We start from the raw sequence: 26,626 nt of genomic DNA, 5'->3' as shown, positions 1-26,626 counted from the left end.
TCAATCTGACAATTGTGCTCGGCACAGACGCACACTGCCCCGCACACATCACTCATGTTGATTGGTCAACGGGCGCCGCAAGAAACCAAATTTCACTCGTGTCAGTCATTGGCTTCGTTCTTGGATAAATATCTTTTCGTTGGTTCACGAATGTGCGCGGTCTAATACGGGAGCTTGGAAATTACGAGGTGCACTGTGGAGCTCACGGACAAGGGTGAAGGATGGTTGTAGATCATCGGCTACTGTATAGAAATGTGTGCACCACTTTATTTATTTTTATTTGGGGAGATGAGCCTTATTGCTAACACCTTGCAAAGGGAATATCCTAATCTCGTAATGCCACTCCCCACCTTCGCTCGCTCGCTCACTCTATCCTCTGCCACTATTCAATTTGGCGACTTTGATTTATAATCCCGAGGACAATTAGTTATTCAACACTGCAGCCTATAGACCATTGCCAGAGTCCATCTGTTCACCTTAATGCCGTGAAGGTTTTTTTCTCTCTCGACAGCTGCCAGTGTGTGAGCAAAGCCAGCTTTTTTTTTGTTCTATACAAGTTATAATTGCTCGCCTAAGCAGTTAGTGAAGGAAGAGAGCAACCTTGGGTCTTATCACATGTTGTTCGGAAAGATGTCCGACGTTTCACTTCACGTGCTCGGAGCTTCTTCATTTGAGTTCTTGAAGAAGCTCCGATCACGATGAGCGAAATGTCGGATATATTTTAGCCGGCACGGAAACACATCGGAGAGGTATAGCGCATAAAACTGCGAAAACCTACGCTTGTGCTCTGGTCAGCTGAAAATGTGTGTTGGCCAAAACAATTATTACACAAAATAAATGTAAATAATCTCATTCAGCATTTGTTTATTATGGTCTTCCTATTAATCCCGATTAATATATTGCACTGTCAACACTATTCTATTGAGGCCGAGGCCATACATTATTCCATTATAAATATAAAGCTTAAATTAGTTAGTTGGCAGTGGAGAAATGTTGGTGATGCACGGTCGTGCTTGTGTGAAACATTTGCTCAACATTTAAATAGCCGGCGCTTGCAAAGCGTCAATTATATAGTAAGCCTCGCTGTGCGAAGAAACACAACACACAACTTCTCTCACATCTTCCACAACCCCCTCGCCCGCAACCAACTCTGCCACCGCCCCCCCACACACAAAGATCGCATAGGGCCCATGAGATGTGTCGAAATGCCAGTGGTGACAACGGTAGCAGCTGCTTGGAACACGTGCTACGGACAACACATGCTTGGTCACGTGGGTCCCTCCGCACTGCTCATAGAAAGGGGGCTGCCTGCATCCCTGGTTGAAGCGGTGGGCTCACTCGTGGCCGAGATGAGCGTGGGGCTTGCACGCTGATCTTTGGTCGAGTGCCTCCAGAGTTTTTTAATATTCTTCTCCCGTAGTGCAAAGGCGAATATTATTCACCTCTGCTCTGGCTCTGGGGTAAGTCACACGCAGCGTATATGTTGGCGGAGGGTCGTAGAATTTCACTTTTATTTCATATCGGGGGAGCCGGTGGATGGATAAAGTAAGATAGTGAATGGTGCGTCAAAGCAATGTATGAGTTCGTTAGGAAATAACGAGTACACTTATTGAATTTATATTGAATGCATGTTTTTATGTTAAACGTTGTTCTCACCGCACGTAGCGAACCGTATTAATCGGAGGTGCACACTTATGAGTTTATATTTGAGATCTATATCGTTTTAAAAAAATCAGATTTTTCTTACTTTTGTGAATGTGGAATTGTGAAATAGCTAATGCACAGCTTCATATTGACTACAATAAGCATAGTTATTTTTCGAAGTTCACATGTTCCTATCGCTTACAGGCTAAATATGTTATACTTTGGATCCAATGTCAATAATCTTAGTCTTGTACAATTTGAAAAAAAAAAATTCAACAATCGCTGGTTACATTTCCCAAATCTGATTATTATTTTTTATTGATGGGGCGGGGGGCAGGGGTACATATTATGCATTTGTAATGTCATCCAATACCTACGTGTAGGGCACATCTTCAACATTGTTGTTTGTGGTTTGGCAGGAACCCAGCACTAACAAACAAGACGAGGCATACATGTGGGTGCCTTTTACCAAATCGAATTTCAAAGTAGCTGTATGGTAGCAGAGGGGCATTCTAAACCGGGAGGAGGGCTTTCTATTGTCCGTCTCGGCTCGCACACACTCCGCGATCGTGGTCGCTCTCTCCGGGACGTTGCCGTTCTTCGTCTGAGTTGTGGGCAGGATTCCTGGGAAGTTTGCTTTGTCGGGCCTACGACAGGCTCACTGTGAGATATTGATCCCCCCGCCGGCCGTGGAACGGTGGCGCAGTGGTTAGCGCGCCGTGCTATAAACCCAGCAATGTTGAGTTTTATTCCCGGCCACATTGGCTAACATTTGTTTGCGTATCACATCTGGACCTGGTTGAAATGGTTCTAGGTATCATAGCCCCCCGCACCCCCCTGCTCCATAGCATTACTACTTCACTGATCCACACTGAACAGGGTGGTCAAGTATGGCCAACAACCCGCACGACAGACACTGTGCGGGCGTTATTTGTAAATTCAACTTGTAATTTAACCCAAGACGCTGCCTGTACGTGTTGTTCTCCATCTCCTGGTCAAATTAAAAAAAAGAAATCTAAATCTGCTAATTCAGTTTAAGGCGCCAAGGCATTGGCCAACTAAAATAAACCTCCGAATCATTTCCACCAAAAAATGTTTGGCAGCCACCCTGCTTGGCAATAATTGGTCTCGTGAAGGGCAGCATTGCACGTTCTGTAGCTGCTAGCCCATGAGGTTTGCCACGTTGCCGTCGTTTTTGTTTATTTGCTTTAAGGAACAACAACAACACAGTACATGGGGCTATTTGCTGGGTGGGGGGGGGAGGTGTAGCAATGTTTTTTCAGGCGGAATGTTTTGGATAAACTGTTGAAATGTGCAGTTTTTTTAAAATATCTATTTTATCTATGTGTGCACAAGTGTTATCTTTCCTGACATCGTGCAATGCACCCTTTGCTGTCTTTCCAGGTGTACATCATCAGTGTCTCGTGGTCAGACGGAAGTTCGCAGGCCATCTTCAGGCGCTACAGCAAGTTCTTTGACCTCCAGGTACACCGAGCATTGACGGACGATCAGCTCAAGTTTTTTACCCGCAGTCGTTTCTCTGCGGCCCTTTTTTATGCGCTGGGCCTATATAAGGAATTGACGGTCTTTGAAACTGTTTAAAATCCAAATCCAATTGGCGTCCTGAAATAAATGTCTGGATAAGCGCCCCTTAGCTTGACAAAAGGAGTGAAGCGTTAGGCTCCCTCCCCGTTCGACAAGAATACCATTATGAAGCATTTTTTTTGCATTTCATCACGCGCGAGAATTCTACCCGTGCAATGCCTCATGTCTTCCTCTGTCTTGTTCAATGCGAGCAACTTGAGTTATATTTATATGGTCATATGCAATGTTTGTCACGCACTCATGCTCGCTGGTAAAAAGTAATAATAATTTAACAACGCAGCAAGTATATCCATTTGACATGTGGCATATAAACTCATGCACATTTGACATTTCGCGAGCGGTTTTAGATCTCTTTATTTTTTTATTGGAAACACGCATTCTGCAAGCACGGCTTACGCCTCGAAACGCATGGCCCGCTTCTCGGCTGTCGATCCATTTATCACACGGCCTGGCTCGGAGGCAACCGCACGTGTCTCTGAGAGCAAGGGTCAGCAGCTCAAGGCTTGTCTCTTTAAACCCCAATCCCAGCTCCAGGCGCGGCTGCTGTGGCGGGAGGAAGGGCGTGATAGAGGGCAACCACTCCTCATTAGGTCGGCTGTCCCGTATGCTTAGGGGAGCTGAACGGGTCTCTTGCCGTGTCCCGCTAGAGAATGCCATCGGGTGCTGCTGGTACAGGCCTGCAATCGCTCGCTCACCCCACTGCTGGTAGAAGGGTCTTCACTGGAGGGAGCTCTACGGAGCCCCTGTAAGGGGCATTTAGGCCTCCTCTTCCGCACTGGCAAGACAATCTTGCAAGACCTGGGAGTACCCGACACTTAACCCCACCGCACGTGACCTGCCAATCGACTAACCGTGCTGAATCCATTCACACTGCCGCTGGGGGGGGGGGGCATTCAAGAAACGTGCGCCACTGTTTCAACTCCCGTGCCGAGAGACGGATGCGGCAGACTTATGGATTGCAAGGCCAGTGTTCTGAGCGTTACAGCTCGACAGAAACCCTGGTGTGGGTGCCCTTTGGACTTGGACTCGCACGGCAGGTAATATTCCCCAATATCCGAAGAGCTGTAGCAAACAACGTGATGTGCATTGTAGTGGACCTACCGCCCAGCCCATATTGCGAATACAGTTGTGGGGGGGGGGGACCCCTCCCTCCATAAAGACTACCCAAGAGAGCATAAAATATTTGTTTTTAACGCTAAGCTGCTCTTTATGTGCAACTCCTCTAATGTAACCGTTCTAGGAAATGGGGAAATGTGCCTTTAATAGAAAGATTGTTCATCAAAATAAACTGACGTGCGCGAGACGCCGCCGTGGGAAATAAATGCTCTGCGATTGCAGTCGTTTTAAATCTGTGAATTAGAATTATAATCCTTGTCTTCGCCCACAATCTGATGGCATGGCTCTCTTGGCCATGTATTAGGCTGTGGTCATGCACAGAGAGGCTTCACGAATTGAAATCGTATTGTTTTTGTATTTTAGGTTTTAATAGGGCCCTCTAAGATGAGAGAACGTTGCTTTTCATTACACTTATTAGGCACTGGACATAATCGTGTTAGTGGATATGTCTATGGAGCCATTCATCCAGAAGTGGGTTGACATTTTTTTTAGCTTTGCATGAGCGTACAAAATCTGTACTTTGTGTGTCTGCAATACGGACTGGGCCATTCTGAGCAAGTGTTTGTCAGACTTGTGCAGTTCACCATCCAATTATGTGGCTTTTTCACTTCTTAGCCTGCGAGCGGTTAAAACAATCGGCTTCGTAAGGTGTGCGCTGGCTGAATTTGCATACATATATAAACAACGATCGGAAATCGCGATCGTGCGGATCGTGGCACCCTTTTTTGAGGTTTGGTTTCTTTCGTTTAACCATGTGAGAACTCAAGAGACCGGGATTTGCCACGGTGACCTGGGGCACTATTCTGTTGGGGGGTGGCGGGGGGGGTGGAGATGATTGCTGAGCATAATCCCAATTAGGTAAAATTTGTGAGGCTTTAATGTTGTGAGGAATGGAGTTGAGAATCACCGGCCTGGTCCCACTCGATTCACTGCACACGTCACGGTCTTCCTCGCCGACAGCGGGCAGTGGGCGACAGCCGACAGACAGCCTGCGCCCTGAACTTTAACTCCCTTATCAAGTCTGGCGCGGTGATGATTTGCAGCTCCTGCGCCGGTTGTTAACGCGGGCCACTTGGCAGTTGGTTGCCCAACGACCCAGACCCGTTCGCAACAACCGTAATGAAGTGCGCGCTATCATTAAAAAAGTCGACGCCCGCTCTCTATTCACTCGGCGATTAAACGCGCCGAGAAGGGCGAATCACGCGGGGACCCATGTGGTTTAAGGCAGCCCCCTTTGCAGAGGTCGCAAACGGGTTTTGATTCCTTAACCGTACCCGGCCGCACCAGGGTCGCAAATGGGTACCCGTACCCGGTACCCGGCCGGGTACGGGTACCCGGCCGGGTACGGGTACCCATTTCCTACCCGTACCCGTACCCTACCCGAAATGAGTGACAAACGGTTGCTCACCAGTGACTCACGGCCTACCCGTACCCGTACCCGGCCGCACCAGGGTCGCAAACGGGTACCCTACCCGTACCCGTACCCGGCCGGGTACGGGTAGCCGGGTATCGGGTACCCGGTTGCGACCTCTGCCCCTTTGTGGCTTGTGCCACCGCTGCCGCTCAGCTGTTGCCGTCTGGGGGTCTGCTTTCGGGGGGGGGGGGCGGGGGGGGGGCGGGCAGCGATGATCTGCAGCAGCTGCCCAGTGTAGATTCGACCACGATTTGTCTGTGCCAAGGGGAGCGGTGTCAAGTGTCTTGTTTTACATTTAGGGGAGGGCAGGCTAAACAGACGGGCAGATGGCTGTTTGTGTTATTGTTATCTTCGCGCAGAAACAAAAGTAGGGCCAGATAAGTTTCACAGCCAGGGCGACATTTGATCACACTCAGACTTTTTGCCGTTGGAAACATGTTCGTTGCCGGAAAGGGTGAATCCGAATTTTTGTTTTCGTCATTGAAAAAAAAACAACGAAGTTTACGTGTTCTCATGAGGCGGTGAAGCTTTTGGGTGGCTCAGAAATCATGGCGCTGAGCTTAGCACCGACAAACCGCACACACCGACCAAAATCAATGCCTTCGGGGTGATTTGGTCACCCGGTACTCCTATCGAGCCCAGACTTGTATAAGAACGGAACAAAGTTATCTGGAGGGACTGTCTAGAGATCCCTCCAGTGGAAGACCCTTCCGCCAGCAGTGGCTTGAGTGAGCACAACCGCAGTGCTGCACATTTGCCAGCGCCGTTACAGCAAAGTCTAGTAATTACAAGTTGCCTTATCACTCTAGACGGGCAACACTTATACAAGGAAACCCTAGCTCAACAAAGACTGCACCTTGGCCTCTGAAGCATCTAGGGGATAGGAGGTCAGATGGGTGAAATATTTAATGTTCAGCTTGGTCTTTCCCGTAGAGCATTGTCAGATATTTAGTCGCTTGATTTACGGCTCAGCGTTTGTTTCCTAACAGGCTTCCACAAACACTGCACTGAAAACTTTCTCAAATGGGTTGACCTATTTTTAATGGACATTTGTGATTTGCAGCAGGTTAAAGATACCCAATGAAACGGGTGTGGGGGAAGGGGCAGCTTTGATTTTTTTATGGTATATAAAACATGAAATGCTCTTGTGAAAAATAAAAAAGGACATTTTAACGAAGTGATTGCTTTTAAAATTTTTTTAACAAACACACATCTCATGCATTTCACGACCTTTAAATCTCCTTCATCTGTGTTTTGGACGGATAGGTTCTGTTGCTGTTGAAAATACTTTTTTGTTACGAAAAATCACGGGCAGCTATGAGCAGTTAGTAGAGCCATGAAGGGTACTGGAAAGTGACGATGCATTCTGGCAGTCCTAGTCGATATGTTTGTCATTGCCTTGTCACCTCTTGAATCGGTGATTCTCACGAGTTAGCAAGCAAGAATTATATTCTGCTTGTGCTATCTGCTCGTGCCTTAAATTGCATATGTAATACTCGTTCAGCTTATCTGTGTACATTTCACATTTTTCTGTGCTGGGTGCGGTTAATGTAAAGGGAAAGCTGCACACTGCACGTCAGAGGTCGCAACCGGGTACCCGATACCCGTACCCTACCCGATACCCGGCTACCCGTACCCGGCCGGGTACGGGTACCCGTTTGCGACCCTGGTGCGGCCGGGTACGGGTACGGGTAGGCCGTGAGTCACTGGTGAGTAACCGTTTGTCACTCATTTCCCAACGTCTTGTCTCTTCTCACAATTCAAGTTCCTAGAATCAACCCACCCGCGCCTGCAACATGGCTTCATCCCAGAGGTCGCAATCAGGTACCCGATACCCGTACCCTACCCGTACCCGGCCGGGTACAGGTAGGGTACGGGTACGGCCGGGTACGGGTACCCGTTTGCGACCCTGGTGCAGCCGGGTACGGGTACGGGTAAGGAATCAAAACCCGTTTGCGACCTCTGCTGCACGTTAATCAAGACGGTGGGTGAAGCGCTTTACGCATTTTGGAATATTTGTCCCACGAGTCAATGACTGTGCTCACGGGCCTTTGACAATCCACTGCCGGATGAAGGCACCTCCACGTCGTCTCGCTCATTGGGGTTGGTTGACCATGCTTCACCACTCTGGTCAGTGCGGGTTGGTGAGGGGGGTGCCCAGCAATGGTTCCGATACCCAGTCACCACTGGCGGTAGCAAGGGCCAGCGGTTGCACTCAGGTCGCACGGCTCATGGTGGAGTGAGTACGCTAACCACTGCGCCACCGCTCAACCACAAAATTGTTCCCTTTGTCATGATGCACGTCGTGCATATTAACAAAAAAAACGATTCCATCTTGGTCGACTTGTAATGGGAAATTGGGATTGTTATTTGGTCGCTGTGAATGTAATTGCTTTTTACACTCCACAATATACCACAGTTGACGCCTATATTACCGGAAGCACTGTTCTATGTTTAAACTTTATGCCCTTCTGTTTATTGTTTATTGTTGAGGAACGCTTCATTTCATTCAGAAGTTTTACGATGTTGTTTTGACTATTCAGTTTACCGTTCTGCTTTGCGACCCAGGGACTCCCTTGAAAAGCAGACATATGGTCTCTGTGGACTCTCACCTGGTTTCAATTTGTTTTGAAGTCCTCACAAACTTCCAGAATTTGTGGCCGGTCGGGTGAGAAGAGAGAGCGCTGCACATCACACATTGTAGCCCACCAGAGGTATTGCTTGAAAAAAAACACACAACGTGGAGTATAAGCCATCTGCAGTTCTGCACAGTGGTTATGGCAACGGTTCACGCACGGTGCAATTAACTGGCATCCTGAGTTTGATTCTTAGCCAGGGAAAACGTCAACTAGTGGCTGATATCTGAACCGGTCCTGGGCCAACCCCCTCTACACCAACACGGATTGACCATCCGGCAGTGGTTTAACATTTAAAAATTTCACGAGACATCACACCATTGAGCTGCTGTTTGTGTGTACAAGCTCGGCAATATATTCTGAGCACACATTTGTCAGACATGTTGCAGTTCACTGTTCATTTCACCAGCGTTCTCACTTAATTGGCTGCACACAGTTAAACGACACGAGTAAGGAGAGAAGCCAACATGCTGGGCACGAAACTGAAATAATACCTTTGGCTCTATCAGCCACTACAACAGATGACACAAGTTTTGAGCAAGAGAGAGAGTAAAACAAAAAATCTTATTTCCTTTTTCGTTCCACAAGGACCTCTGTGAAATCTGCGAAAAGCAGCAGAAAATATCCCTCGCACGTCCTTTCGTTTGTTTACACTATGAGATCTCTTTTACCAGTGGCAAAATATAGTCGTAGGTTTTTACGCTTTTAAACTAGTACAAAACTGACACCTTTATTCAAGGCATCATGTTTGCAATAACCACAACACAAGTAGTCAAATAAGTATAACCCGTAAAAACAAAGTTTTTCACTATAAATCCTTTATATGCGTGGCAGCGAACTTAATATAAAGGATTTAAAAATACATTCGCCTGTGGAGGACGCGGGGATCGATCCCGCGACCTTTGGCATGGGAAGCGAGGGCGCTACCAACTGCGCTACTCCGCCACGGCCTGTGGAGGGGTTACGCTCTGGGCTCTTACACTCTGACGTTCAGCCAAAGCCATGAATGCGTTCTATTTGAATATATGTAAAATAAAAAAATTTTGCCTAAAAAGTGTAAAATTTTGGGAATTTTTTTTCACGAACAATAATTGTCTGGCACAACGAGTCTGTGTGGCAAATGTCAGCTCGATTGGATCACGGGAAGTGGGTTAAAAACGACCGAAAGATTTGCACGGTCCTAAGCAAGCAAGCACGCAAGCAAGCAAGCAAGCACGCGAACTTAATATAAAGGATTTAAAAAGCAAAAAAAAGAAGCAACTCTGATAATGATAGCCGTCTCGGGTGTGGACCAATCAACTTCAAGGACAGTGCATATTATTATCATTATCAGAGTTTCTTCTTTTTGTTTGCTTTTTTGACTACTTGTGTTGTGGTTATTGCAAACATGATGCCTTGAATAAAGGTGTCAGTTTTGTACCAGTTTAAAAGGGTAAAAACCTACGACTATGTCCTTTAGTTTATCAACAGAATCGTTCACAGACTCTTAACTGGGCCTCGTGGTGAGAAGCTGGCAGCGTGGGGGGGGGGGGGACAGGAGGGCATGTGGCCATGATTGCTCCCAGATGGATGGTTTTACTCCCCACCTGAAGCTGCTTTCCGGATGTCGAGCTAAATTTAGCACACTCCCTAACTCCACGTGGCATCAGTGTGTGTGTGTGGCTAGCTGGAGGGTCAGCGGGTGGTGGTGGTGGTAGTGGTAGTGGTGGCGGTGATTGAGGTGGCGGCGGTGGGGTGGTTGCTTTTCTTCTCGATGTTGTTATTTTTCACTCTTCGCCTTCTGCTCCGAACGTGAATGTGGCACGACGGGAGAGCTGTCCGTGGGGGCCTTGGCTTTGATCTCAAACCCAGGTCCTAGAGCTCCTAAGGCTGAGTGAGGCCTTGATCTCTGGACTCGTCACACTCTTGACTTCAGAATGGTTTTCAAGCGAATATAAGCAGAAGTCTGTTCTGCGTCTCCACGTATATAAATATGAATGTTTCCTAGTCCCACCAGCCGAGCTCGAGTTGTCACCTGGTTAAACAAACTAATGTGGAAAACTTTCAATTACTGTCTTTCAAAATCAATATTATCCCAGCAGAATTTGTTATCCAAGCGAGGTCTGGACCGGTTTCTATCTTCTGGGAGTTTGTATACAGAGACGTTTGGGCGTATTCTTGACCACAGCCCAGCGCTGCCACAGCCCACTGCGAGGCACGTTGACCTGATCGTGCTTTTGAAAACTCTGGTTCGTGATTCCTTAGTTTGATTGCTTCACCAACCCTGCGATCGCCAACTATGAAATCGGTCAATCTTGCCTCCCTTTCTTTCTGTTCTGAAGAAGGGTTATGTTCTCAAACATCAGCCTACCCTCCACCCCCTCCGCTTCACCTGTCCATACTCACCAGCTTGGTGAAGTATAGTCAAAGAACTGCTCATGTTCAACGAAGTTGTAGAGGATGCCTACACGTGATAGTGAATTCCCACACGGCCGTAAATGGTAGTCATCATTATTATTTAGATTTAAAGCTTTTGTGACTGCAGGGATTCATCTTCTTGGTTCTTTTGGTAAAGTCACATAGAAGAGAAATTATAAAATAATAAAAATCTAACATAATAAAATACAATTCTCACGACGTTTCGGCCACAACGGCTGTTGTGTTGTCGTGAGAATTGTATTTTATTATGTCAGCATTCATCTAACTTAGCAATAATAATAGTAATGATCTTATTGGTTATTTCGGTAAAGTCACGTAGAAGGGAAATAATAAAATAATAATAATAATACAATTCTCACGACGTTTCGGCCACAACGCAAGCAGCCGTTGTGGCCGAAACGTCGTGAGAATTGTATTTTATTATGTTTACAATTCTCACGACGTGTCGGCCACAACGCAAGCAGCCGTTGTGGCCGAAACGTCGTGAGAATTTTATTTTATTATGTTTTATTTTTATTATTTTATTATTTCCCTTCTACGTGACTTTACCGAAATAACCAAGAAGATCATTATTATTATTGCTAAGTTAGATGAATGCCGAGTGCGGTCTCCCCGCTTGCTTGTTGTTGTTTTACAGGCACCCTTTCGTAGAGGCTCGCACTAATGAAAAGCTTGATTCACGTTCACTGCAGAGATTTTCCTCATCGTGCGCCGAGACGTAATTCTTCCTCCCCCTGCGCTTCACGACGACCCAACTCTGATCCGCTGCCTCTCGAGGCATTTCCAGTGCAACATTCGCAGCGTCGCACGTCAATACTGTCCTGTGTATGGACATGCTGGTCAAGGAGCATGAACCCATCACGCCAACTCCGGTCGTCCTCTCATCTCTTTGGAACTGCTTTTTGTGTTTAGTTTCTTGTCCTTCACCCACATCACCGATTATCACGGTTTGCTACGTATTGTGTGAAAGAAGTTCAACACACAGCCGTGTGTAGTAGAGCGCTGCGCTGCATATGTTCGTGCTAGCAGACATCGCAAGTGGACTTTGTCCGCTTTAAGTTTCAGAAAAACACAAAGGCGTCTAAAAAGCACTCGGCCTTTGTGCATTATGCAAAAGCCACCAATTGTTCCTGAAGAACTGCATTATGGTCCTCTGTTGTCTTAGGTCACCATCAACATACATTTGAGTGAAGGTAACTGACTGACTGGCAAGGCTGAGTGATATGTAAATGTTTGTGGTGTTGCTTGAAACTTGCGGGTTCTTTTTATCACTGTTTGCGTTCTACCAGCTTTAAAATTGGAATCCACGGGAGGTGAGTTACGTGGTTCGCTGATGATGGGGATCATACATTTTCAAGTGTTTAACGTGAGACCTAAAGAAATAGGACGGCTGCTTGCGTTGTGGCCGAAACGTCGTGAGAATTATTTTATTATGTTTTATTTGTATTATTTTATCATTTCCCTTCTACGTGACTTTACCGAAAGAACCAAGAAGATGAATCCCTGCAGTCACGAAAGCTTTAAATCGAAACCTAAAGAAAAGTTTAACTTTTGGCCTACCCTGTCCTAGGAGAAGAATAAATCCACCCCCAGGGCCATAATTTTTTGGGGCCCAAGTTCAAAACATTGTTTTTTCTGGAAGGGCACCACGAACCTGGCAACCTGAGTTCGATCACCGACCACGACTAACATCAGTGGAGAGCGATATTTGAACCGGTCTTGTAAGGTCAAATAACACCGGTCAACACACGTTTTCTGGCATAAGGTATTCCAGCGGTTTTAAGGTAATTTTGTGGGTGCTGATTCCAAATCTGGCATTAGTTTTTGTCTATCACATCAGGTTTTTGAGATATCAAATATTGCATTTTCAATAAAAGCTGCAGAAGAAAAATATTAAATAAATATGGATATCTACGTAAAATTATATTATGAACACACTATTCAAAAAATACAGCACCATATTTTTACACTAAAGCAGTCACTGACTCGCAACAACTTGCAATCATAAGTGACAGAGTTAATTTCGGATAAAATCAATGAAAATGGGGTATGCCGATAGCATAAAGATGAGATGTGATAGAGCAAATCTGAGATCAGATTTAGAATCAGCACCCTGAAATTAGTCTAAAACAGCTGCAAAAGTCCAGGCCAGAATTTTTGTTTGACCAGTGTAACCTACACAATATCACAATGTGGATAGGGGCTTTAATCCAGCAGTGGATTGACAGGAGCAAAATGATAATACTTGTGTATGTTTTACTAATCATAGGTTATGTATATGTACGCTAAATTATAGCTCTCCATCCTTTGTAAAAATGTAATTAGTGTTTACATGTCGCCCAGGCATATGTATTGAATGCGCATGGGTGGGTGTGTCGTGTAATTGTAATGGAAGCCATGTGAAACGAGGAATGTCTGGGGAAAACCCAACCTCCTGAAACAATGTCAACATCGAGAAGAAGGGAAAGTCACTCATGATACACGCTTGAAACCTGGGCGCGTGAAAGTACAAACTTTCTTTACAATGTATGCAAAATATGTTGCAACGATATGCCAGTGTAGCATTAGCATATCACTTACGGTGCAATGAGACCTTGTGAAAGTTGCCTAATAAGTGCAAATTATAACTTTAAATTTCTTAGGCTAATGGGATGAAACAAAGTGCGCAAACAATGCAAAATATGCATATTTGTATGCGTTCATGATATATGCATTGACAACCGTCGGTTATTAATGATGCATGAAAACCATGCTACCTCTAGATTCACTGGACAGACAAACCTGTAACAAACACAAAGCAGAGATGGTGAGAAACAATACGAAATGAGGCGGTAACAACCTCCCCAAATATAGATCTTTAGTTCATCTCTGGTGGATTAAGCGAACAATTGACCACGCTTCCTTAATTAAGCCCCACCCGCTCGCCCGCCCCCCCCATTCACAACTTATTGCTACCACACATCACTGGCCCTTCACAACCATCAAAGGTCTTCTCCACCGAGCGGACGGAGTGGTTTGTCGCGCAGGCTTCAGAAGTTTGGCGGCGGCGTCGGCTGCCCGAGGAGGGTTTTTCGCAATACGCCCGCCACCGGCTCCCGACGACGCAGCAAACGGGACGAGGATTGTGGCAAGGGCCCCTCCTCCCCCTTATTTGTATGCCTCGCGCCGCAACGCCGCGTTGACATTTGGAGCATATAGCGCCGGCAATGCAAGCATGATGGATTACACGCGGTTCAATAAACGCTCAGGGGCCTGTATTAAAAGCTCAATCTTGTACCTTCGAGTCACTTTCTAATGAAATGGGGGAGGGCATGGCCGGTTTATATTTATATGTTACTCATGACGGCTATCGGCCAAAACGCTGACTTTTCCCCTCGTACTGCTCGCTGGACGCTTTCGATATAGCAATCACCCACGCTATGTTTACTGATGCTATGTTGTATATATTAATAATGTATGTGCTGTAATGTAGTCGTGTAATTATTCACCCAATACTGCAAGACCCCCTCCCCTGGCTGTGTGATGAAGGGAAGTTCTACAAATCAGGCAACCTGACAGTCGAAATTTCAAAATCATCCTCAATATATACGTGTGTGGTGGTGTCATATTGAAGGTAATTATGTATAGATTTGAAAAATGCGGCGGCTTAATTGTAGAATGTGTCAGTGGTTTGGCACGTATAAAAACTAAATGCACCATCACCTCCCAGATTGGATTTTTTTGTTTAAGTCCATTTGCCTGAGTACGTCCCACACCAGGGTATTTAGAGGATTTCTCCCTTATCAAGAAAAGCGTCCCCCGTGGAAGAGTAGGCCAAATATGCCCTCTAGAGGGGCACCCGAGAGTTCCCTCTGGTGGAGGTCCTTCCGCCAGCAGTGGAGCGAGAAAGAAATTGCAGGGTTGCACCTCTACCCTTTACCGGCAATTGTTAAACGTCAGCAGACATCTGATAAACAAAAAAAAAATTGGCTAAAAATTACAAAGGGGAACCATACTCTTTGGTTATTTTGGTAAATTCACGTAAGTAGAAAAATAAAATAAAATAAAAAATAATAATATATCACGATGTTTTGATCGCAACACAAGCGCGTTGCGATCAAGGCGTATCTCAGGCGGAAAAAATCAAGACACAAAGGGGAAGATCCAGCTTTTGTTGATTTATGTTTTTTTAATTCTTGCCTTTCACAGATGCAGCTGTTGGACAAGTTTCCAGTGGAGGGAGGGCAGAGAGACCCCAAGCTGAGGACAATCCCCTTCTTGCCAGGTGGGTCCAATATGAATTTCACCACAGACCCATGTGGCCGCGTGGCTTTCCAGAGTAGTCACGAAAGATGGGTCCAACTTTCTCTATTGCCAAGGCGTTTTTGTTTGTTTGTAGAAACAGCAGCGGAATATTACAAAGGGCTTTATCGTTATAAATCTTTACCGAGGACAACATCACTGGAATATTTTTCAGGATGGTCCTGCTGAGACTTTAGGCAGCTAGTGACACCAAATCACTGTGCGCGCTTGCCGAAGAGATTCGGTGAATCGTAACGATTCATGGATTCGGTGAATTTTTATCGTCTCGTTTCCATTGTTTCTCAGTTGGCTGCATTTCGCTTGTTCAGTTTTGTTAATTCCTTGCGCCTCAATTGAACCTGCGCATTTGCATACACTTTTTTTCATGAATTGCAAATATTGATTTGGTGCACCCGCAGTCCGATGTATGTGCGTTGAACTTCTTTCACACAGTACGTAGCCAGCCGTGCTCATCGTGCGTAACCAACCGTGCTAATCGGAGGTGCGACGGGCGTACAGCGGATGTAAAAATCGACGAAGCGATGCAGTGTGACGTTCCAATCAGGGTTCTTCTTCAGACAATTCTTCCTCGGGTACTTGTTTGCAACTGGGAGGAAACCGGAGTTCTGTTTGAGAGATCCCTGTGCTGGAGGAGAAGTATGATAAGTATGAGGATACGTAAGAGGAGGAGTAAGAGACAGAGAGAGAGAGAAGAGAAGTAAGAATTATTTTAATATATTATTTTATTTTAGTATGTTTTATTTTTATTATTTTATTATTTCCCTTCTACGTGACTTTACCGAAAGAACCAAGAAGAAGAAGCTCAACCTCGTAGATTGGTCACTCGTCTTGTGGCTTGCGTGCTTTGTGCAAGCGGCGACTCGCTGTGAGTGGATTCTTTAATTTATTGCCAACCACCAAATCAAATCTAGAAGGACCAGCAAAAGCACCGTGAATGTTCCCATCCTCGCCGAGTCTTAGACGCTGCGCGGTATTGAGCCCGGCTTGGTACGGACGTGACGAACGCGTCGACTCGTCGAATCTCAAGTTCACGGTTGTGATGCTCAATCGAGCATTGCTTTTGTTTGTGTTACAGTTGACGTGCTGTGGATCATATGTGTTGTATATAACGAGTTCACTGCATTCCTCCGGCCACTAGAGACTGCGACGTTCACCACAGTAAAAAAGCAAAGTGTTGTTTGTATCATGGGTGGAAAAAACCCGATTTTTCCAGCGGCAGGCATCGGGTTTTTTCTTTAATACAATTAAACCCGATTTCGGGGAGTTAAAACCTGGTTTAATGAATACGAAACTCTGATCCAAGGCTTAGGCTGCTTCCTCGTCGGTGCTGCTATCGTACTCGGGGCCGTCGGGCACGGGGTAGTCGTAGAATGCGGCGGGCAGGTTGGTCGTGATGAACACGAGGAGCTTCTTCTCCACAATCGTGGGCACCGCCAGTGAGTTCCTTCGCTTGGAATGGATGAAGCCCATCGTTGAGAAGTGCGGTTCTGCAATTAGAACCAATTACACCGGATTTCTCCCAATCTCAGATGATCGGGTTTAATATAAAAAGACAATTAAACCCGATTGTAAAAAACCCGACTGTGCCACCCTTGGTTTGTATCAATTTGCGACTCAGAATCGCGACAATTTTGTTGGCTCCTCATGGGGGAGAGAATAGTTAGAGTGCTCTCCGTAGCCAGTTGGATTGAAGACTGCGAGTAAAAATAAATCAGGGGTTCAGATGACCAGATGGCAGCACAACAGCATCTTCTTGAATCTACCTGTGCAGACTTTAGAGTGTTACCCCATGTGTGCTTGGGTTTTCTGTGGGGACTTGGGTTTCTTCTCACATGAAGCCAAATGTGGAGAACTGGAATTGTCCAAATATCCCAAAGCATGGCACTTTTGAAAAAGAGTCTTGAGTCTGAGCATGGCTTTCGTGGATAAAGGACATTGTTATTTTTATTATTAAATATATAACGGCTTGCTTCCATTCCTGTAGTGATTCATGAGGCTTTCGGTGAAATACACAATTTTTAAAACATCCCAATACATTACAGATTTTAAGTGGCCTACCACAGCTCTTTTGGGAGCAGGGATTGGAAACCTAAGCTGGTAATGCCACCAATGGTATGTGCCTACTTGAATGAGATTGTGCGAGGCACCTGCGCAAATAAAAGCCACCTTTGCTTGTAAGCACCGCTGAGACTCTAACATTTGGGCGACGATTTGGTCTACAAAGCTGCATATGGTGATATTTAGCACATATCCATCTTGTGAGGTATATAAACTCCATACTGCGGGTGGTGGGGCAGTAGTTGGCTCGCTGCGTTGTGAACTCAATGACCAAAGTTCAATTCCTGGCCACGGCTAACACCAGTGGCGAATGATGTCTGAACCGCGGCCCGGTCTCGCCCACCGGCGTTGACAGGTCCTTCGTACTGGCCAGCGACGTTCAGTATTCCAAACGTTCCTCATCGTCCATCTGGCACTGGGAGGTCTTCATACAGCAGTGGAGTGTATGTATGTATGTATGTTGAACTTCTTTCACGCCGTACATCGCCAACCGTGATAATCGGAGGTGCGGGGGAAAGGCAACGAACTAAACACCAAAAGCAGTTAAGAAGAAATGAGTTTTCAATCTGCAATTAAAAGTGCATAGCTCCTAGTGGCTTCATAATATCGGAAGGCAGAACGTTCCAGACGGCCGCATAAGCGCATCCGAAAGCGCGCGATACGGTGACGGTCTTTGTTCGACGGCCTGCCGAAATCCGCTGCTGCGATGATGACCCGGAGTTTGCATGATGGTTTATGTTCCTTGAAAAAGGCCTGTAAATAAAATAAAACTAAATAGGCCGCAGTGGTTATTGCAATTGCGCTACGAACCTGGTGACCGGAGTTAAATCCCAGCATCGGCTGACATCAGTGGCGTGTGAAGTCTGAAACCGGTTTTGGGACGCCCATGTTACCAACCCTCACTGACTAGCACGATGGAGTCTGACCAAGCAACCCATATGACCGGCACGGCCGTGGGGAGGCCTTAATCCAGCAGCGGATAGGCGAAAGGGATGTAAATGAGTAATTATTTTCGATACTGTACTCTGTAATAGTGTCTGTACCCTATTGATTTTGTAAGTGGCTTTTCCTAAAAAAAATGCTACCGGAAATGAGAGAATAATCAATATCAACACATGCAATATCACAATAGACTTTATCATGCACGTTAGAGTCAACATTGATATTTTTTGGGGGGGTTTCATTCCACTGCTACTGTGCAATATATCACAAAGTAAAAATTGTATTACACAAGTAGAGCGAGACCTTGTGGAGTGGTTTGGTGGCCAAAGCTGCACACATACAACAATTCGATGATGCTGCAATTGCAATTATCTTTTCTCTTAGATTCAAATAAACAATGATCGCTCCGCGCCATACACGCTCAAATTGCACTTCCAGATGTATACGATGGGGGCGGGCGGGTGGGTGGAAAACAAATTATTACCCTTCCAGAGATCTCATACGGTTTGTTTGCAGACCTTATGAAATCATTTTATTGCTTGTGCCAGTCGGCGCTGGCTGTTTCAGAACCCACTTTACTCCCATTCATTCCGCCGACAGCAAGCCATAAAGGCTATTGGTCTGGGGGTAACAGTGTCAATAGAGATTTACCGATAAGTACACAGTTATTACATTTGACAAAGGGGGGGGGGGTGGGCGGGCAATCTCTCCACTACCTCTCTCTTTTCAGATGGGCCCTTCACATATTAATTTGGCATACCTGCCTTGATCAGAGCCAAAAAGGCTGTCGGGATTTTGGCAAGGGCTGACATCTCTTTGAGTCAGACAAATGAGTGTTCTGCTTCCAAGTTCAACCCCCCTGGTCGTGTGGTTTCCCCTGCACCCAAACACTGCCCGTGGCTTGAGCCCCACTGAAACTCTATTTACTCAGATGGTTCTGGGGCACGATATTAAAGCTTCTGTTTGTGGATATAAATTCTCAGTGGATAATCTGGGGCAATTTTTGTTTGTTTGTTGTGATTAATGCCTTTAAGATGCCCGCAGTATCAAAGTGAAGGATAAACTGTCTTTTTAAGTTTGCATGAGACAAAAGTCTTAGAACCTTTGTTGAACACTTAAAACATAAGGCTTGAGCTTGCACGATAATTTATTTTGGCAAAGTGCACCATTGTGGATGACTGTTCATGTTTACAATCGTCTGATGGTGGCGCTTGGGGCGGTTGGGGGTTGGCGGTGTTTGAGTGGATAGCTCTTGGCTGATCATAATGTTGATGAGGATATAACAATACAGTTATTTTTAGACATTTTCTGATCCACTGCTGGATGAAGGCTTCAACATGTCACGTGGGTCTTGGGGCTTATTTGACCATACTTCACCACGCTGGTCAGTTTGTGTTGCTGAAGCAAGGGCGGTGGTGGTGGGCGGGGGGGTATGGAGGCCCAGGACCGCTTGAGGTATCACTTGCTACTGATTTTAGCTTGGGACTGGAATTGAACTTTGGTGTCACTGGGGTTCATAGCACGGTGTGCTGATCACTGTGCCAACACCCCTCGGTCTAATGTTTAAGGCATTCAATATCTCATCGTGTCAGATGTCAAACTTATTCAGTTCCAAGCCGAACAACTTGAAACATAATCTCAAGGAGATCATCTTCATGACGTTTCAACACAACCATGCATAATCTCCATGGCATGCTATGAACATGAATTCGTACTCGGGGTGTAATGATGCAATGTTTACAATCGATTAGAATTGATTCTTGTGCGAGCGAGATATGATATACGTGTATTGAATTGTAAGTTTAATAATAATTGTGTTTTTCCTTCATATACATTCTGTCTTTATTTGTTTAAGTAAAAAAAAGGAATTTATTTTTGAGTTGAATCGTAGCAATAAACATCCCAAGGGGACACATTCTGTACAGAACTAGTAAATTTAAATATATATCTTCATAGCTGTTTGTCAATCATTTTCTGGATCAAGTCCTCCCCATGCAGTATTGGTCATATGGGTCATACTTCACCACGCTGGTGCAGAGGAGTAGGACCGGTTAAGTTCTCCCTCGCCACTGATATTAACCGCAGCTAGGAATCGAACCCCAGTCGCCAGGTTCATATAGTGCATTGCATCAACCACTGCGCCATCATGCCACCCAACAGATCTAGCAGGTACCAATAATTTAGCCTTATTATCGAAGTCAACAAAAGGTTTTTTTTGGAGGAGGGTGGGCGGGGGCGGGGTGGTGAGGGAAATAACAGCGGCATTTTTTTTTACGTATCAGGAGGTATTTCAGGAGAAGCAAAGCGCCAGGAATTTTAGAGCAACTTGCTAGCCGAGCAGTGGGGTGAGCGGGCACTGAACGGGGGCGCGTTTGGCCGGCTCCTGCGCAAGTGCTCAAAAAAAGCTGTCGTTGACAAACAAACCAAAAAATAGACATCGTTTTTCCCTCGCCGGGAATGGCGAAATTTTATATCGGTCTCTTGGTTCCGTCTCGCTCGGAAGGGTCTTGAGCCTTTTCTGGGCAACTTGTGCACCGGGGGCCCTCAAAGCCAGCTCCCCCCGGCGGGTTGGCGGTTTATTAGGCGGCACGTTCATGTTAATCATTTGGACGTCTATTGTTATATACATATTGAGGTGGACATTTCCTCCAGTTCTTAAATTGTGAGGCTTCAGGCCCTCACTGAATTTAAAGTATGGATTTTCTTTTTTGCAATTACAAAAGCTTATTAATGTTGGGGCGGTAGAGAAGGTTGCTACCCGTTCTGTTTTTTTTTAAACGAATGAGGTTATTATCTACATCCTTGATGTATTGCAGTTTTATCTCTCCCTGTGCCAGGAAGCTTTCACGGTTATGGCCAGTCGTGCCGCTGTGCTTATGCACGAGTCTCATCCGGCCTCTCGCAATGTACGGACGGTGTAACATTTTAACGGCGATAATTTAAAACAATTCCAACGAGGATGGTGTTGCGAAAGTGTCGCGTGCCTCACAGTGGGCTGCTGGATAGTTCACTTAATTTCTATATTTGCAAAGCTTTCGTCATCATCAGCTTTGATTATTCACTGCCGGATGAAGGCCTCCCTCACAATTGTTTTCGTCATCCCTCGCGAATGCAACATTCCATCCACCTCCTCCGCAAGGTCTGATCCGATTGCTCCATCTCCGGGGTGGTTGACCTTCTTGAGCATTATCCTTCATTTGCCTGCCACTCTACTGCCAGTCTGAACCATCAGCCAATATGCCTTCTTGCAACTTGTCGTGCCCAAACCCGCCTACTTTCTTAACAGTCAATATGTTGTTTCCTGCCAGAGCCCACTGACTTTTATTGACACTTTATGATGTCCCTAACGTGTGTTTGTTCTCTGGTCAATGTGCCCATCTGTCTGTCTCAACTTTTACAAAGGGGGGTGTCGTGGTGACTCAGGGGTTCCCACACTGCTTTTCGAATCGGACCACTTGAGTTTGATTCCTGGCCACGGTTAACATTCGTGGCGAACGCAATATCTGATTTGGTTCATCGGTCGCCTCCTTTCACCAACTCGCGCTAAGAAAGTCAACGGTGAAGTATGAGCAAACAACTCCCATGACTGAAAAATAACGTACTTTATCCCCATCAGCATTATCATCATCACAATCCATGATGTGTCCACTGTTGGATGAAGTCTTTGCCAAGCTGTCACGATCAGTCAACGTTAATAAACATTATGCGAAATGGCACACTTTGTAAAAAAAAAAAATTCATGAAAGTGCGATTTTTGGGGAAATTGTTACAATGGTTAAACTAGGACCATAATCTTGTCTCTTCTGAGAAAGTACTTTGCATTGCTGGCTAAGAAAAGCACACGAGGTGAGCCTGTGAGTCACGTAAATATGTACGGTACCTAATAGTAGCGATGGAGTACTAGAAAAACCATTGCCTGAAACGTGGCCAATGTTTTATATGACAGGCTGCTCTTGCACAGGTGAACTTCTGTGTTGTTCTTCTTGGTTCTTTCGGTAAAGTCACGTAGAAGGGAAGTAATAAAATAATAAAAATAAAACATAATAAAACAATTCTCACGACGTTTTGGCCACAACGCAAGCAGCCGTTGTGGCCGAAACGTCGTGAGAATTGTTTTATTATGTTTTATTTTTATTATTTTATTACTTCCCTTCTACGTGACTTTACCGAAAGAACCAAGAAGATGAATCCCTGCAGTCACGAAAGCTTTAAATCGAAATTCTGTGTTGTTGTTTGCTTTAATGTTGTGTTTTGCTTTAATTCCATAGTTGTTGTGTCTGAGTGCTTTGTGAGCATTGGCGTCACAAGAACTTTTTTGCAGTTCTCAGTGCACCAACTTGTGTAAGTGTCCCCAGGAGGTGACTCACACAGAAATGCTTCTGAAGGAATTTAAATAGCCCCTCTATATACAGTACGCACAAGGGGCAAGCCGTTTTTTTGTGCCCTGCAAACTGAGTTTGTCACACGTCAGTCAAACCAAGAACGATTTTTTTCACCGCGAATAAGCCAAATTAAGTGAACACAACTTGAATATGCTGGAGTGTGTGTGTGAGTGTGTACAGCCATTGGCTAACGACGCCAAGACTATCAACTCAGTACGCTTGAGAAGCCACTTTCATTACGGGTAGCTGCCCTCATTCAAACCCATGTTCTTCGCAGTGCCGCCTCAGTGCGTACATTATATTCCTCCCGGAGTCAACCGGCCACCTCGAGACCGGGTCCTCCCACAGTGCCACTGCCAGCTTTTATAGCAACAATATACAACGGGTACGTGTGACTTAATAATGAAATTGTGTTAGGGTTCATCTTCTAGGTTCTTTCGGTAAAAGGGAAGTAATAAAATAAAAAATAATTCTCACGACGTTTCGGCCACAACACAAGCAGCCGTCCTCACCTTTATTACTTCCCTTCTACGTGACTTTACCGAAAGAACCAAGAAGATGAATCCCTGCAGTCACGAAAGCTTTAAATCGAAAAATGTGTTAGGGTTTTTGAAGTAGATAATTGGACCTGTAACAGACACCGAAGTACTCCTGGTTTTAACGAAGGAGCAGAAGTCGACTGCTTAAATGTTTTATTTGATTACGCTTTATATTAAAATTGCAAAGAATGCATCTCATAGAATGCCAGCTGCCACTCTTGCGATAGCAGCGCCAGGAGTGGCCGCGTATCCTTGAGCCCGGCTCGCTGGTCGGGATCGAGTCTGTTGGCTTCAAGGGTATCGTGTCCCCCCCCTGAGTGTGTGACACGCCATCACTGTTGGGGTGGCAGTAAAACAATTTTTTTTATTGTGGGAATTTAAAATTCCATTACCGGTATACGGGCAAAAAAAAAAGGTACGCATAATAAAACTTGCTTCCAAAAGGCTGTACTTGGGCATTACTTTAAATTGGCAATTCAGCCGCCGTCAAGAGTTTTATACGCAAAGATAAATTATTGATGGTTTGTACAGGTGTTTTAGTCTACTGAGCACGTGTGACTACCACTATGATGAAGGAAGTTTGTCCATCAGTTTATTACGTCAGTCCACTGCTGGATGAGGGCCTCCCAATCCCGTGCGGGGCCTGGGTTGTTATTTGACCATATTTTACCACGTTGGTCAGTGTGGGTTGGTAACGGTGGCGAACACAGATGTGGGACCATAGACGTACAGTACAGCAAGGGATTTCACTGCACTGCCCTCTGCTGCTGTCCACCACGTAACACAGCCCGACTGCAGCCTACAACAACCTGACGTGCATGGCAGTCGCCCATCCAAGCCAGTGCTGCCCAGGCTCAATCCGGATTAACTTCCGAGACGTGACGAGATCAGGCCATTCCAGGTGATTTGGTCACACGATAGGCGTACGCTTACCCAACGTTTAAAAGGCAGGTGATGCATATACACTGGCCTGAAGCCAGTGCCGGAGGAAGCTATAGTGCGGGGCCTGTAGCATTTGTTATAAAGGGGCCCTAAATTAAAAAAAAACAGATACATATTAAAACACACATTTTTAACTTGCATATGAAAATAATTGTATTTTTTCATTTGCTACACAGCCAGATAATACGACAAATCGCTAACCTTAAACACCCATCTTCTTGGTTCTTTCGGTAAAGTCACGCAGAAGGGAAGTAATAAAATAATAAAAATAAAACATAATAAAATAATTATCACGACGTTTCGGCCACAACGCAAGCAGCCATCATCAGGTGAAGACCAGGTCTGTTGGGGAGACATAATTATTTGATTATGTTTTATTTTTATTATTTTATTACTTCCCTTCAACGTGACTTTACCCAAAGAACCAAGAAGATGAATCCCTGCAGTCACGAAAGCTTTAAATCGAAACTTAAACACCCAGTCGTTTATAAAAGTTGAAGGCAGTATAGTACTATAGTAATAGAGCCAGTGCAGAATCCCTGAATCGGAATTGATAGCTTCAAAGCATTTAGCGCAGGGCCCTTGAAAGTGTGGGGCCCGTAGCTACTACATATGTAGCTACTTTTGCTACTAGGATAATCCGGCACTGGCCTGAAGCAGAGTCAGGCGGGTTGCACATTGCCCTGATTGAATAGTTTATTGCGATGCGTCATGTTGCTGCTGCTGCTGTTGTTGTTGTTGCTGTGTGAGATGGCATCACAGCGTGCGTGCGAGGTTTTGTCAGAACGTGGTGGTATCGCCCAGCGTGGTAGAGGATCGTATGCGTTGGACGTGCTGATGGTGTGTAATTTTGAGGAAGTGCTTTTCCTTGAGGTCAATGCTGCTGAATCGTCAGTGTGTGACTCGGGTTTCTCCCCCCGACCCCTCAACTCCGGCTTTTATGTAATGTGGCTCGCAGCCAGGAAAGCCTCCTGTATAACGAACGCACGCACGCACGCACGCCGACCGTTCATTCCTCCGCTCGGCCTGTCATTGTGGCGGTGGTGCCGCCGATCCCAGCAGGATGCGTAACGAGGTCGTACAAAACGAAAATGGCCCGCGCGGCGCGCTCGAATTCGGAGACCGTCTCTCTCCACGAGCCCCACACAAGGCAGAGTCTTACCGGCGAGATTGAGCGGCACGGGAACATCAGTATTCAGGACGCGGAGTAGGGGACCGTATTTTGCGCTTTAAAGTTGTTTTTTTGAGGGGAAGGTGCATTTCAATATCTGCTTTGCCGTGTAATTTTTTTGAATAAAATTTTCTCACCGTCAGTCATTACGTTGCGTTCTCCGAGCTCGCGCCTTTTGTTCGATGACGATTGTTGTTCTCACGAAAAAAGGATCGTAATGAAAGCGTCACAGTTCGCGCGGTGCCTGTGACCCTTGAGATGGAAACCACCGCCTTACACCTCGTTAGCGGGCTTCAGTTTGGTCTCCTCGCATAGGTCAATTCCCGCTGAATGATAACCCTATAAATCCATAGCGAGCGTGTTTTAAATAACACACACATGCATGCGCACTTTGCCGGGGAGTGCATTGATTATCAATCGATGACACCGAAGCTTTCGTCAATTGGCTATAATTTGTTGTTTGCAATTGTCCGTATGCTTAACCAGAATTATAACATGTAAACGCATGTAAAAAGGTAACGGTGCAGCCCTGCAAGTTCTTGGTCACGTCATTGCTAGAGGAAAAGCCTCAAATATTGGGGGGCGGGGTGGTGGGGGGGGGGCCTATAGGAGGGTATTTTGGTCTACACTCGCAAGCTGGCTAGTCGTATTGGAAGCGGAGGGACTCCCCAGACTTTACCCCACCACACACGACCCACCGATTGAGTCGAGCTGCTCTGCACAAAGTTACGCAGCTGGGAGAACAGAGGCCCGGGAGGGTGGGGGAGGGGTTTAAGAAACTTTGCATCCTCGCTTCAACTGCCTCGCTCGGAGATCGAAACCGGTGACCATTGCGCCAACCCTCATACACCATCAGCGCGTGCACCTCACTGTAACACAAATATGTATTGCAAAAAAAGATACTGTGCAAGCACGTGCAAGATATATTTCGGGTGTACATTTTCCCTGAAGGGCACGACTTTTTTGCTAAATTGACATGTGCTCTCGTTTATCACGGGTGCGCACACGCACGCGGTCATCTGTGCTGACGGCGCCTGCGAAATGTGGCAAGCGTGGGGCATGCTGTATGAAATTATGCTATTAATACAAATGCACAGCATGGATCTCGAGGCCATCTGTCGAGCGGCGATAGGTCGGTAACAAGGCTTACTTACTGTCTGCGTGCCTGCGTGCTTGCTTGCATGCATGGGCAAGCTGTTGAGCTCTTGGGCTCGCGGACTCGTGCACGAGTCCGCGATTGGTTGCGTCGACCTCTTAATTGCGCCACGGTCGCGAGATGTTAACTACCTCGCCTGGTGTACAGGAGGTCGTGGGTTCGATCCCAACCGTGTTTGCCTGTTGTATATTTGGAGTTTGCGTGTCTCTCCCCCCCGTGCTTGCGTGGAATTTTTCTCCGGGTCCTCCGGTTTTTCCCTCCACATTTAGAATCAACGTGCATTTAGAGTATTTGACTGCTA

General features: G+C 45.9%; 1 protein-coding gene across 4 annotated transcripts in view; it reads left to right on the top strand.

Annotated features, from left to right (window-relative positions):
• Window positions 1–26,626, top strand: part of SH3PXD2A (SH3 and PX domains 2A) — a 126,634-nt gene that overhangs the window by 16,639 nt on the left and 83,369 nt on the right. For all 4 annotated transcript variants that reach the window (XM_078855481.1, XM_078855478.1, XM_078855477.1 and 1 more), the window contains exons 2-3: window positions 3,049–3,129; window positions 15,022–15,097. In XM_078855481.1, coding sequence (XP_078711607.1) covers window positions 3,049–3,129; window positions 15,022–15,097 — 157 coding nt within the window. The remainder of the gene's footprint in view (window positions 1–3,048; window positions 3,130–15,021; window positions 15,098–26,626) is intronic.

The sequence above is a fragment of the Lampetra fluviatilis genome, chromosome 4, assembly GCF_964198595.1.
Source record: "Lampetra fluviatilis chromosome 4, kcLamFluv1.1, whole genome shotgun sequence".
Taxonomy (NCBI): Eukaryota; Metazoa; Chordata; class Hyperoartia; order Petromyzontiformes; family Petromyzontidae; genus Lampetra; species Lampetra fluviatilis.
The sequence above is the reverse complement of the archived record's forward strand: the minus strand, read 5'-3'. Positions and strand labels throughout refer to the sequence as shown.